Genomic DNA, 14,025 nt, shown 5'->3' with positions numbered 1-14,025 from the left:
ATTCCTGGTCTATCCCCGACAAAGACCAGCATATAGACAGACACAGACCCTTTGTTTCTCTCCCTCCTCCCAGCTTTTGAAAGTATCTTGTCTCCTCATTGGTCATTTTGGTCAGGTGCCAGCGAGGTTATCTTTAGCTTCTTAACCCTTTACAGGTGAGAGGAGCTTTCCCCTGGCCAGGAGGGATTTCAAAGGGGTTTACCCTTCCCTTTATATTTATGACAACTAGTAACCAAGGAGGATGTTAGACAATAGGTACTAGGAGTAAATATTTTTAAATCAGGAAGCCCACATGACTTGAGCCCAAGAGTGTTGGATTTTTAATCTTGAAATAAAACAAAAACTCCAGAACACTGGAAGAGTGCTAATAATGTGCCAGTATTCAGAATAGACAAGTGTGATGACCTAGGTAACTATAGGCTGGTTAGCTGGACATCAATCCCAAGCAAAATAATGGAAAAGCTGATATAGGATTAAAATTAACAGAATTATTAAACAATAGGAGTATAATTAAGGCCAATTAACATGGTTTTATGGAAAAGTTTTGCCCAACAAACCTATATGTGCATAGATATAATATACTTAGATTTTTGTCAGGCATTTAACTTAGTACAGCATGACATTCTGATTAAAAAATTAGCACTATACAATATCAATAAAGCACATGTTAAATGGATTAAGAAATGGCTAACTGACAGATCGAAGAAAATACTTGTCAACGGGGAAACATCACTGAATAGGAATGTTTTTAGTGGGGTTCTGCCTGGCTTGATACTAGGCCCAAAGCTATTCAACATTTTCATCAATGATCTGGAAGTAAATATAAAAATCACTGCTTATAAAATTTGCATATGATACAAAGATGCAACAGTGGTAAACAACAAGAACAGAAATCATACAGCGTGATCTGAATCACTTGGTAAATTGGGCCCATAAAAAAAAAAAGCATATTTTAATACAGCCAAATGGGAAGTCCAGGAACAAGGACTGTAGGCCATACCTACAGAAAGGGGACCATTCTGGAAAGCAGTGATTCTCAAAAGGATTTAGGAGTCAGTGGACAAGCAACTCACCATATGCTCCCAGTGCGATGCTTTGGAAGAAAGGACTAATGTGATCCTTGGTTGTATCAACAGAGGAGTAGTGAACAGGAGTAGGCGGTGATACAGATGCTGAAATATTGTGTACGGTTCTGGTGTTCACATTTTGAAAAACCAGAGGGTACACAAAAAAATTTTGGGCTGGAGAAAATGCCCTAGGTCTGGTTTACACTACAGAATCAAGTTGACACAAGGCACCTTATATTGACCTAACTCTGGAAGCATCTACACTTAAATTTCTCTCCCAGTGACGTAACTGCCCCACTACGCCGACTTAACTCCACCTCCATGAGCGGCACAGTCAAAGTCAATTTAATCAGGCGAATGCAGTGTCAGTGTAGACACTGTGTTGCTTATGTTGACTGTTACTGGCTTTCAGGAGCCATCCCACAATGCCCCACAGTGACAGTACAATTGATACAAGTGCTCCTGGTGAGGACACGCATCCCCAACACAAGGAGCAAAGTATTGACACACAAGTGATGCAATTAGTGCAGCGGCTGTATGCCAATGTATGTTAGGTTGACTTAATTGTGTAGTCCCAGAGCCGAACTGGACATCATGGCTTGTTCCAGGAGGTGTTGCTTCAGACATAGATTTACTGCAACATACACTCTCTTTTTGAAAAAACAGCAGATAGTGCATTTTTCTTTAATGTGCCACTCTGCCAGAGACAACAAACACAGACTACAGGGATCACTATTCTTAATAGCCACCCCGCAAGAAGGACATGTTTAAAACCTGGTGAAGGCACAGCACTAGGGTAACTAACAACAAACTACTTAAACTATTTAACTAAATAACTAAAGGGTACTACTGAGTTAAAACTATTTACAAAGCACACAGAGAAATCTCGCCGTGGCGCAGTAAACCAGTGGGAAAAAAAGGACAGGGAACTCCAACTCAGTTCCTTCTCACCGCCCGCTGCCTGTGGTGGTAGGATGCAGAATGTCCACCGACTTACGTGGGTTTTCTTGGACCAGTTCCACCTGGATTCACAGGGAATTAATCATCCCGCTAATGAACTCTTGCTATGTTTTAAAGTAATCTGGAATAGGTGAAAATGAATCAGGACAGAAGGCTTTGCCTGGTGATGCAGATGAATTGTTGCAATATAGAAAAGAGTCCTCAACCTCCAACGGTTGTTGCACCATGGGTACTAAAAGATTGGGTACCTGGGGCAGGTTGTTACCAAGCCCTGTACTAGGCACAGGACCTTCTATGTCATTGGGATGCACTGAAGAGCTTTGTTAAGACTGCTCTTGGGAACCCAATCCAGAAGCTGACAGAATGTCCCATGGGTTCCCATACGGCCATTTGTATGTATGGTATTGGGGGGGGGAGGGGAGGGAGGAAAGGGGGGAAGGGGGCAGGCAGGCACCTGGAAGACAGCCATGGTGATCTCTCTCTTGATCTGCTACTGTACTGATGACTACGACATGTGCTAGATTTTGCCACTGAAGAATGAGTGGGAGCTAGTCTAGATTTCTCTTCAGTAAACAGACACACAGCTCCTCCTCTGAATCTAACAAACAGAAACAGCAGTCTCTGTGAGACAGTGATCTCAAACTCAAAATCACCATGAGGGCCACATGAGGATTAGTACATTGGCCCGAGGGCCGCATCACTGAAACCTTTTCATACAACGATACAAAAGTATAGTCAAAAATGAAAAAAATGAAGGGTAATATAGTATGCTATTAAAAGTCAATGTATTAACTTTTTTAAAACTGTAACGCGAAGAGGGGTTTTAACAAAATATGAACACCTGTAACTATTCCTTATATGGTCAGTAACACTGATGATTATCTACATTAACAGTCTATTAACATAGCTGTAATGGCAGGAACTTTTTAAAGTAACTATTCAGACAAAATATGTTGCCACTTTTAACAAACGTTCTTCCCAACTACTCACAGCAAAGAATCATACATGCCGAACTTCATACCTCAGACTGCTCGTCTAGTCCATGAGGCCCCGCCCCTTCCCGGACCCCATTCCAATCCCTTCCCCAAATTCCCCGCCCCAACTCCACCCCCTCCCCGCCTCCTCCCCTGAGCACGCTACATCCCCGCTCCTCCTTCCCTCCCTCCCTCCCTCCCTCCCGGAAAGTCCTAAGCACCGCCAAACAGCTGTTTGACGGTGGGAAGCACTGAGAGGTAGGTGGAGGAGGGGGGATGCAGCGCACTCAGGGGGAGGGAGGGGAGCTTGGCTGCCAGTGCAGTCGGCGCCTATGGCAGGCCGCAGGAAATAACTACAGCCCACGGGCCGCGTGTTTGAGACTCCTGCTGTGAGATGTAGCTGTATGTACCATCTTCAGAACCGGTACAAGAGATTTAAGCGTCACTGGTACTGCATGTCTTGAAGTTAGTACTACAGATTTCCTGACCATAGAAGTAAAAGTATCTGATGGGATTGGTACCAAGCAGGGCAGCCCAGTACCAAAAAAATGCACTAACTGTGGTACCGACTGCATGACTTGAGCAGAATTTCAATATTCTGCCATAGTAGACGGTTTGTATGGATTCCCCTAAGTAAGTTCTTTGCCATTGCATCTGCTACTGCTGTCATCGGTAGCAAAATTGCTTGTGGCAGTGCTAAAGTTGGTGCTTCAACTAATAGTCTCACTTGTGCTGGCCTCGATGTTACCTCAGGAGGTACCAAGTCAATGACTAAGCTTCCTGTAGAAGTCCAACCATTGGTAACAACAAGCTGCGAGTCTCCACACACACTCTAACCTTGCGACACAATGGTTCCCTGAAGACTTACTGAAGCTTCACAGTGTCCCAAGTGCCCTTTAGAAGAGGAACTCTCTTTTGCTTTTGAAGTCAGATTTCATCCTGAGACTGACTTGTGGCTCTTACAATGTGTTCTCGGAGAAGGAAAACACTTCTTCTCCAGTTGCAGAATCTCTGACCCCACACAGCAGAAAGAGCCATAGGAGAACCACTTGAGGCCAAGAGAGAAGTGCTGGGTCTGGACAACCCAGGTCCAAGGAGGGAAGCATGGTACACTCCATGAGGTAGTCTCTCAACCTAATGTTCCTGGACTTCTGGGTCCTCTTTTTAAAAGATTTACAAATAGAGCACCTATCTCTAATATGTCCCTGGCCAAGACAAAGCAGGCAGCAGGTATAAGGGTCACTAACAGGTTGAGACCCTGCACATGAAACAGTGCTTGAAACCAAGCGACTTGGGAATAACCAAGCTCCTTGTACCAAGCAAAAACAAGCTTGGAAAAGTAAACATAAAAAAACCTTTACAAAAACAGAAATGAAATATTGTCAAGGGGGAAAAAAAAACCATGCATACCCTAAACTACTATTTATAATATGAAGAAAAAGCTTTCCCCAGAGGAGAAAAGGAAACCTTGAGCAACAGTCCACAGACAGCACCACAGGTAGCAAGAAGGAACTGAAGAGAGCATGGGGGCAACTCCACCCTTTACACCCTCAGCTGGATGTAAGAAGTGCATAGCACATGTGCTGCCCTGATAGGTACCACTAGGGAAAACTCAGGCTAGACACACTAGTACATTAGAGACACACACACCCACCCACCCACCCAGAGAGAGAATAGACAGTGCAGTCTCTCAAAGAAGAACCAGCCCCTTCCACTTCTGTTTTCACTGAGAATAAGTTAAGGGACTATTCATTAGCTTCATTTTATTGGGTAAAGTTATATTCTGGTAATTGACTTGTCTTTGTTTCTGTGATATCAGTAAGAAAAATAACAGTGCCTCTCATTCTGGAACAGCCATGGCAGCAGGCTTGGATAATGTTTTTCTGAAAGATGCATTACTGTTAAATAGATAACCTGCCCTACTGAGAAGTAAGTTGCAACCGCAACACAAAAGTTATGTTAAGTGGGTTCTAAAATTCCAAAGAGAGAAAAAGCATGGCTTTTGAGGTGAATAGGTTAAAATACAACTCAGCATTATTACCCACAATACAGAGTTGAGGTGAAACTTGTTAAACTTACAAGTTTCCTATTTTTTTTGTACTTGCACATAATATTTAAGTTTACACAAAATAGGGGTGAAGGGGAAGGAAAGAATGGGAGGCCTCCTCATATCATTTTCAACCTTCCTCACACATACAATCCAAGTAAAAGAAAATTATTTTTAAACAAGTGTTATTGAAAGTAATGTAACAGACTAATATTTTGGTGAGATTTGGTGTGCTCCCCGTCCCCCATCCCTATGTGTTAAAAATAAGCTGATCAATCATACTCATCGGTATATAAGAAAATATGCCATCTGTGTCACAATAAGTAGGTTTACATTAGTCACTTATCCTGCACAAGCAGTAAGTTTCTAATGGTCCTAGGTGCCCTCTAATTATAAGTTAAATAACATGAATGTTAATAGAAGTATTTATTTGCCCTAAGGGCAAAAGAGACTTGTTAACTGTGTCTATTTTGCCATTAGTAAAATTCAGAAGTCTTCTTTTGGAGTTTTCTTATTGTAAATTGGTGATTGGTACTTACGCTTTCAACTCAGCAAATCTCACTAGGATCCGAGCATAGTTCTCATTTTGACTGTGTTTTTCTGCAGGTAGTGCAGCAACTGCTTGACTGTAACGACCAATCAATCTATTCAATAGACTAATATCAGTCTGAGGTATACCCTTTTTTTCCAATTTAAGCAAGAAACTCAGCCAGTCTTCCGGATTATTTGCAGTCATCATAATTTGATTAACAGTGCCAGAGTTATCTAAGAAAAAAAGCAACAACCAAATACATTCTTAGGTTTATGGTTATAAATACATACATACACACACAAATATGAACACTAAATGAAAGGGGGGAAATGTCAATATTTGCAAAAAATTCTAAATATGAGTAATCTACAAACAAGTGCAGTTACTGAAAGAAAGGATCTAAGCAGCATTATCAATGTGGGCTGAAATTTGTCACTTGTTTTGGGCATCACTTTTTAGTCTTAAAAAGACTGTAAAAAGAAAATACTGAAATAGATTAAACTGTTTTTGTTTAATAGTTCTCAGATTAGTTGACTTTAGCATCAATTGCAGGAAGAGTGAAAATGCAGATTAAGAAAAAAAACCATACCTGTTGTATCAGCTGAGACTTTAGTAAAATTAAGCTCATCAGTAACATTGTCTTCATTTTTATATTTATTTTTTAGGTCTCTGACTCGATTCATGATTGAAGCAATTGTCAGTCCTCTTTCGCTTAAATCCTCCTCCTCCATTTCTAGACACAGATAAAAGACAGGGTAACTACTGCAGAGTTCTGTTGCAATCAAGGTACAAGTGAAAGCTTCTGTAGCAAACAGCCGTTAAAGCCTGAGAGATTTCCTCATGTACATTTTGAAGATTAAGACCATTCCATATCTACCATACTTATTTCAGCAAAAGCTAAAAACTTCTGTTATCAAGGCAATTTTAATTATACTCCTGAAACAAGTTACTTGTTACTAGTTTGTTAATGGTATCTACAACCTAGCATTACTTTTTCCCTGAATATACACAAACAAGTATTTAAAAGCGTTCTTTGAATGCAGGGTGTGCAATGCTGTTCAACAACATAGCACTTCGAAATTTTTCAGGGCAATTTATTCTTTGATGGATTTGACTCAATAGTTCATTTTAATTGAATGTTACCGTCTAAAAAAGTGCAATTAAAAAATATCTGATGCCCTTAAGTGAAATAAACACATATACAAATATTTTTTTAAACACAAACACACATTTCAAAGTATTTGGTTGTTATGGTTCCTGCAGACACTTGGCTTTACAGTGCTGTAAGATTCCAAGGTGCTTTACAAGAATATTACAAGACAGATCCCTCTCCCAAAGTTGCAGCCTAAATAAGACATTATACAGACAGTATGCCTTGAGACAGCAATTTAAAGCTGAAAGCTACTAATATTTGTTGCTATGCTCTGGAGTGCAGTGCTTGTAATGCTAGGAGGTGATTGTGAAGGGTGCAGACGATGCACTATGAAGGCTTAAGAAAATTGCTTGTTGCTTTGCAGGGCTCTGTTTGCTTTCAATTAATAGAATAAAGACGGTTTTCAAACCAAAACAATTCTTTTATTGAAAAACAACAACCGAAGGGGAGAGAGACAAAACAAACACATCAGCACTGTGGTGGATGGAGGAAAGGGAGGATCCCAGGAGGAGGTGGGGTCCTGGGACGGTTAAAGATTTGTGTATGTCCAGGTTTCATATCCAATCTTCTCCTTTGGAGTACAGTGCAGCAGGTACTGTACTTCAGCAGGGCTAAACTGCAGAGGGTGTTGAGTGCAGTGGGTACTGGGAGTCTGCAGTGCTGGACTGTGACAGGAGAGGATTGGAATGCAGCAGGTACAGACTGGAGTGGAGGTTGATATGGGTGTTTTGGTGGTGTCTGGGGTGCATGTGAGAAAGAGTTTTGCGACAGCTGCTGCAGGGGAGGGCAGGTGCGGAGCTGCTTGGTTTGCAGTGCTAGTAGCGCCTGGAGAGTGTTCACTTGGGGCTCCATAACGTTTAAGAGCCGCTCTGTGGCTTCGTTCTGGCATGCCACTTTCTCCTTTCAGTCCCTATTCTCGCTGTCCCGCCACTCCTTCAATTCTTGTTTTTCAGCCACGCAGTGCATCATAACATCACGCAGAGTCCTCTTTAGTTCTTCCTGGCTTAATTCTGCACAGCCATTCAGCTGGCAATAATAAAGAGGGAAGCTGGACTCCCAAGGTCATATCTGTGAAGCCAAAATGCAACATTTTACAGAAGCAGTATTGTTTGCAAAACACAGACCACTGATTCAGTGATTTAAAACACAGCCACTATTCACATACCTGTCACTAACTGGCTGACCCCAAGCAAGCACTCATGAGCCACAAGACCCCCAAAATGGTGAGTAACCGCAGGGGCAGTGAAATCAGTGTTCCAGGACTGTACTGTACACTGAGCACGTGGCTCTTGGGGAGAGCCAGTACTGGGGAGTTGGGGTAGGGTGGGGGGCTTATAATCATTCCTGTCCCCACATTTTCCACAAGCTGCATTCGTTATGGAAGATATCTCACTGCTAAAGGTAAGCAGGGAATCAAGGGAGGGTCTTCTCCAAGACTGCGGCATCTGCCCTGGCCCTTATGTGGCTCGCCTGTGTGCAGCAATGGTCCTCCGACCCCCCACCACCACCCTGTGACAGTAGAGTGGTGCGTGAAAGTTGCCCTTAATGGGGCAAGAAACAAAGCAGCTCAGCCAAAGAACCTGCAGCAGTGGATTGCCCCGTACCTCCATGAGAGTTTCCTGGAGAGCTCTGAGGCAGATTCCCATGAAGTGAGGGAGTCAATCAACAATCTGTTCTGCCTCTCAGACTAGGCACGTGGTGGTACGCAAATCATACAGACACAAGCCTGCTTTCTGCAACCCTCCTGCCTCCAACAACTCGCTTCATTCAGCAATTCCCAAAATCAAAGCCACTTACCAAGGACCTACTCTCCAGTTTGTGCTTCGCCAAGCTCCAACAGCTGTGACTGGCTAGCCTCCTCTGGGGTAGAGAAGAGGTCCTGGCTGCGTGCATCTCTGACCTCCACGTCGTCTCTGCCTCTGGGTCCCCTGACCCCCTCCTCATCCAAGATTTCCTCCTCCTGGCTCGGTCCACTCTCGACTGGCACACAAGTCACTGAAGTATCCATGGTGGCCTTCGCAGTGGAGGTGGGGTCGCCACCGAGCACCACGTCCAGCTCTTTGTAGAACCAGCAGCTCGTGGGCACAGCACCAGAGCAGCAGTTTCCTCCTGTGCCTTGTGGTAGGCATTCCATAGATCCTTCACTGTGACCCTGCACTGCAGTGTGTCCCGGTCATGGCCCCTTTCTGCCGTGCATCGTGAAATCTGTCCATAGGTATCATAATTCCTACAGCTGGAGCGCAGCTGAGACTGGACAGCCTCCTCTCCCCAAATGCTGATGAGGTCCAGCAACTCGGCATTGCTCCAAGCAGGGAATCGCCTGGTACGTGGAGCAGGCATGGCCACCCGGAAAGATGTGCTGAGACCACTGCACACGTCACCGAGCAAACAGGAAGGGGACTTTCAAAATTCCAAGGAATTTAAGGGGTGGGGCTCATGGTTGGTCACCTGAGGGCAGGGGAGTAGAGTTCAAACCGATGACCAGACAGGCAAGAACAGGCACTGTGGGACACCTCCCAGAGGCCAATCGCAGTGCTGAAGTCGATCAGCGTGTCTACACCGGCACCGCGGCTCTGTAGCCCCGGCGCATAAAGCTGCATACCTGTCGTCAGGGTGATTTTTTTTTTTTTTAAACAGATCTGCAACTGTGCAGTTTCTACGCACTAAGTGGCTTGGTAGTGTGTACACCTTGGGAGTTTCAACGCAGAAAGCTACTTTACTGTGCAGAAACTTGCCAGTGTAGACAAGAGCGGAGTCATGTTTCCATCAGAAGGCATTGTACGTACAATGGTTAAAAGTAACCCCCTAAAATACTATACCATAGAGGGGGAAAACACAGCTTATTTTCCAGTTTTGTTTGAATATTGCTTACTTTGACAGCTTAATTTTAAAAGGGCCAAGTTTCTCCTAAACCTGTTTTCCCATATTGTTCAGATTAGTTCGCCTGATGGAACAAAGTTACAATATTTTCTGAAACTAGGGGCAGTGCCTTAATGATTGGCCACAGATTTTGCCTTGTGGCACAGAGACCAGGTCATGTAAAAAAAATCACTGCCTCCAACATTGTCATAAGATGTGGCAATGTTGCAGCCACTGGCCCTCTTCCTTCTCAGAGAAGTTGCCACTTGATAAACCATGAAGAAAATGCTGGCAAACATTCCAATATCAAGACAGATAATTAGAACCTTTCATCCCCAATTAGAACCCTCCCACCATGGTCAGAACCCAAATGTTTCTTTGCACCACCACCATCTATCTATTTTGGGTTCTTCTACCCATACCCTTGAAAATGAAATCACACAGAGCTGTGAAAGTTCTATGGAAAAAGCCTCCAGTTTCCATGACCCACCATGCTGAATTAGCTGACAAAATGAATAGCCTATAAAAGGCTTTTACTAAAATATAAAGAGTCATGAGTTATTCAGTTTATTGTTTACTAAACAAAAAACAAAACAAAAAAACCCAGACCACTTGTTCGAGAGTTCTTGTGAATCTGACACCACTGTTGTCAGTTTGATACAGAATTCAGATACAGAATGTCTCAAAATATACAGGTCCCTATTCACGTAAAAAAATATATATATCCTCAAGTGGTTTTAACTGGTTAAGAAATAACCCCTTTCAAAATCCAAAATGCATTTTTTGGAATTGCAGTTCAGTCTGTATTATGGTACACACTTTCTTTCATTCACCTCCCATCTCTTTTCTATGGTCACTGCTACATCTTGTGTCAAATTACATTTGAGTGTTTCAGGACAAGGGCTGTTCTACTGTGCTCTTGAACAGTAATTAGCACAATGGCACCCTGATCTTGACTGCTTGTCACAGGTTCCACTGTAAAACAAAGTAATAAAACAGCAACAACTGCACACTACATAGAAAGTAAGGCAAAAGGAAGAAAAGAGAAGCTTTTGAAGGTCATGAGCAACATGCACACTGTCGACTTAAGAACATGAAGTAACAAAAACGGTGGGCACTCGTTTGTTCAATATTTATTTTGTTTAAGATGTACCTATCCACAGTTAATTACTAATCAAGATTAAAAGATAAACTTTCATACAGTAACTTGCCAATTCAAATCAGTCCAACTCCCAAAATATAGAATACAAGGAAAACCTCCCACATCTGACTACTCAATAGCCTGCAACTCACCCTCATCCCAGATGGATGGAAAAATAAGTGGACCTCTCAGAATCTCAAAGGGATAAAATCCAGGTTTAGCCTGGTGGTTAGAGTGGAAAGCAAGTTCCAGAGTTGAAGATCCTTCATAGAGAATACCCTGCCACCAGCCTCCATCCACTTAAAGCCAGAGAGCTATTAGCTCAATGGCCCCTCCCAATTGCAACTGTGGCATTAGCAAAGTTAGACATGGTCTCAAAGAAAGGGCTGTTATGCCCAGGTTAAGCTCCCAACACTTATAAAATACTTATAAAAGGCCAGCATCTATGATAACCTCTTACAGGCTAACTCCCCATAACTTGCCTTCACATGGCCGAGATATTTGCACGAACAGTGCGGGGAGGAGGGGATGTGAACATTGAGTATCTGGCAGTTTTCCCTCTAATTTTTCCTACCCATATGCAGAATTAATTTTGTTATGTGCACCAATGTGGAGATGATGTGTGACACATCGCCTTCATATTGGTGCACATAACAAAATTCATGTGGTGGGGCCAAGGAGTTCAGAGTGTGGGAGGGGGCTCAGGGCCAGGGCAGAGGGTTGGGGTGCAGGCTCTTGGGTGGGGCCAGGGATGAGGGGCTCAGAGCTGGGGCAGAGGGTTGAGGTGCGGGGGTGTGAGGGCTCCAGCTAAGGGTGCAGGCTCCGGGGTGTGGCTCGGGATGAGGGGCTCAAGGTTTGGAGCAGAGGGTAGAGGTACAGACTCTGGGGTGGGGCCAGGGATGTGGGGTTTGGGATGCAGGAGGGTGCTCCGGGGCGTTCCTCTTCCCAGCCCAGATTAGCGAGCAGCCCAGCTCTAATGAGCCCCGGGAGCTTCTCCCTGTCGGGCAGGTGACTGCAACCCCACCCGACTCCCCCCCAAAAGCCAGCAGCTTGGCGAGTAACTCCCTGGTTGCACTGAACCACTTTCCCCTTTGCACGCCTGGCTGGGAAGGCGCGTTAAAGCAAAGTAGGCAGCGACTCTGCTCTACAGCCCGGCCAGCTCACGGGTGCCCCTATGGCCACCAATGAGCATTTCAACTCACAAGAAGCAATTAGCTCCCCCATCCCAAGTCCCCGTAGCAGAGGCCAGGGAAGGCATGGAAACCCGCTGCCTTCTGCCCACTGGGACCAACCACGGCCAGAGAGACTAAGCTGCTTCCACCGCCTCCACTGCCCATCAGCACCAGGGAGCACAATACCTCCAATCTCTGAGACCACCACTAGCCCCAGGCCCCTCCTGCAGCCTCTGGACACTAGGATCAGCAGCCCCAGCCCTCTCCTGCAGCCTATGGGCACGAGATCACTGGCTCCAGCCCCCAGGCACGAGATCACCAGCCTCCTTCCCCCTCCTGCAGCCCCCAGGGGCGAGATCACCGGCTCCAGTCCCCTCTTGCACCCCCAGGGGCAAGATCACCAGCTCCAGTCCCCTCCTGCAGCTTCTGGGCTGAGGGGAGAGGCACCTCTCCCTACCGCAGCAGCTCCAGGGCTGAGATCGCAGGATAGGCGCCCCTCCCCGCCCAACAAGTCTGGACCGCAGCTGGGTCAGGCCGTGGCAGGGGCGCCCCAGCCATGGCAGGTCCAGCCCGGGGTTCGGACCGTCCCTCCCCCAGCAGGTTGAGGGCTGGGTTAGGTGGGGGCCAGGGAGGGGCACCCAACCCTGGCAGGTCCCTGGGCGGGTTCCCTGAGCACCTGCATGGCGCTAAATAGGCTGCTGCGTGGCCCTGCAGCCACGCAGCTTACAGGGAACTTAGGTATCTGGTACCCTTAACCGTACAGCTTATGGGAGGGGAAGTTCTTTAGCCCAGGAAGGCATTCTACCTTGGAGAAGGTGGGAAGAAAATGAGCATGTGTGACACTGCACTCCAAATATTCTTCACAGTGATATTATATGATTATGACATAATCAATGTATTTTATGCAAGATAAGTCATGTGAGATGTCATTGGAAAGGTTATGATTTGCTGAATATGATTATCCTATTTGTATGCATGTATCATTTTTGTATCTGAAGTTATGAATATTGACTATGTATCTGTATTTCAAATGTAGTTACACCTGGGTAACGCCCACTAGACAAGATGTTTTCAGTCTAGACAACTGGTGGGCAAGGGCCATTAGGGAAAACAATAAGCCCTAGGAAAAGCTTATCTCCCACCTGGGGAGCCTTCCTGAGAAGGCTACAGACAGCCTGTAAATAATGACTGCTATGAATCTACAAACGACACGTGATGTGTCCACATGTCTCTAGACTCCATTTTGGGATATTAGTGTTTTTCCACAGATTGGTCTGGGAACCAAGCTTTGAAACAAAGAGTTCCCACTATATGCAAAAGCTATATAAGGCGGGGAGACACATCACCTGGTGTTCTTCGCTTCCTACCCAAGAAGACTCCTGGAAACACTTTAGGAACAAAGACTGAACTGGGGAAGTGTTGGACCCAGGCTAAAGGGATTTTTAGCCTGTGAATGGAACATCTCGGGATTCCAAGCTATAAGCAAGTGCAGCTTACCCCTTAAGAATCTGTAGCCTGCTTGTACAATTTCTTAGGGTGAGAATCTGCTATTCATATCCAATCTATTTAGTATATTAAGTTTAGTTTGCATTTTTTGTTTATTTGCTAGGTAATCTATTTTGATCTGTTTGCTATCCCTTATAATTAGTTAAAATCTATCTTTTGTAGTTAATAAACTTGTTTTTGCTTTATCTAAACTAGTCTGAGGGAATCATAACTCAAAGGCAAAAGGCTGTTGCATATTCCTCTCCACATGGAGGGAGGAGGCAAATTTTATGAACTTATGCTGTAGAGTTCCCTGTGCAGGGCAAGATGGTATAATTTTGGGTTTATACTCCAGAGGGGATGGGTGCCTGAGGAGCTAGTAGTTGCCCTAGCTGTAGCCTTCCCATGCAGGGGCTGGTCAGAGCGCCTGCATATAACTGCAGCTGGATGTGTCCCTACCTGTATGTATGCTGGTGAAAGTGCAGGCTGGAGCCTGGAGGGCTTTGCAACTTGTCACAACAGTACAGGGTAAGAGGGAGCCCAGGCTGGTGGGTCAGGGAGTCTCAGTGGGACCCCAGTTCCAGTGACATCTCGGGGGGAACCCATCACAGCATGTACTTAGTCTAACTGGGTAA

At 44.9% G+C, this 14,025-nt stretch overlaps 1 protein-coding gene across 3 annotated transcripts in view; it reads right to left on the bottom strand.

Annotated features, from left to right (window-relative positions):
- The window catches only part of TTK (TTK protein kinase), a 129,096-nt gene that overhangs the window by 80,712 nt on the left and 34,359 nt on the right, over window positions 1-14,025 (bottom strand). For all 3 annotated transcript variants that reach the window (XM_048845162.2, XM_048845163.1, XM_048845161.2), the window contains exons 2-3: window positions 6,170-6,313; window positions 5,588-5,813 (exon numbers count right to left, since the gene is read on the bottom strand). In XM_048845162.2, coding sequence (XP_048701119.1) covers window positions 5,588-5,813; window positions 6,170-6,311 — 368 coding nt within the window. In that variant the 5' untranslated portion in view covers window positions 6,312-6,313. The remainder of the gene's footprint in view (window positions 1-5,587; window positions 5,814-6,169; window positions 6,314-14,025) is intronic.

This window comes from Caretta caretta, chromosome 3 (assembly GCF_965140235.1).
Source record: "Caretta caretta isolate rCarCar2 chromosome 3, rCarCar1.hap1, whole genome shotgun sequence".
NCBI classification, from domain to species: domain Eukaryota; kingdom Metazoa; phylum Chordata; order Testudines; family Cheloniidae; genus Caretta; species Caretta caretta.
The sequence above is the reverse complement of the archived record's forward strand: the minus strand, read 5'-3'. Positions and strand labels throughout refer to the sequence as shown.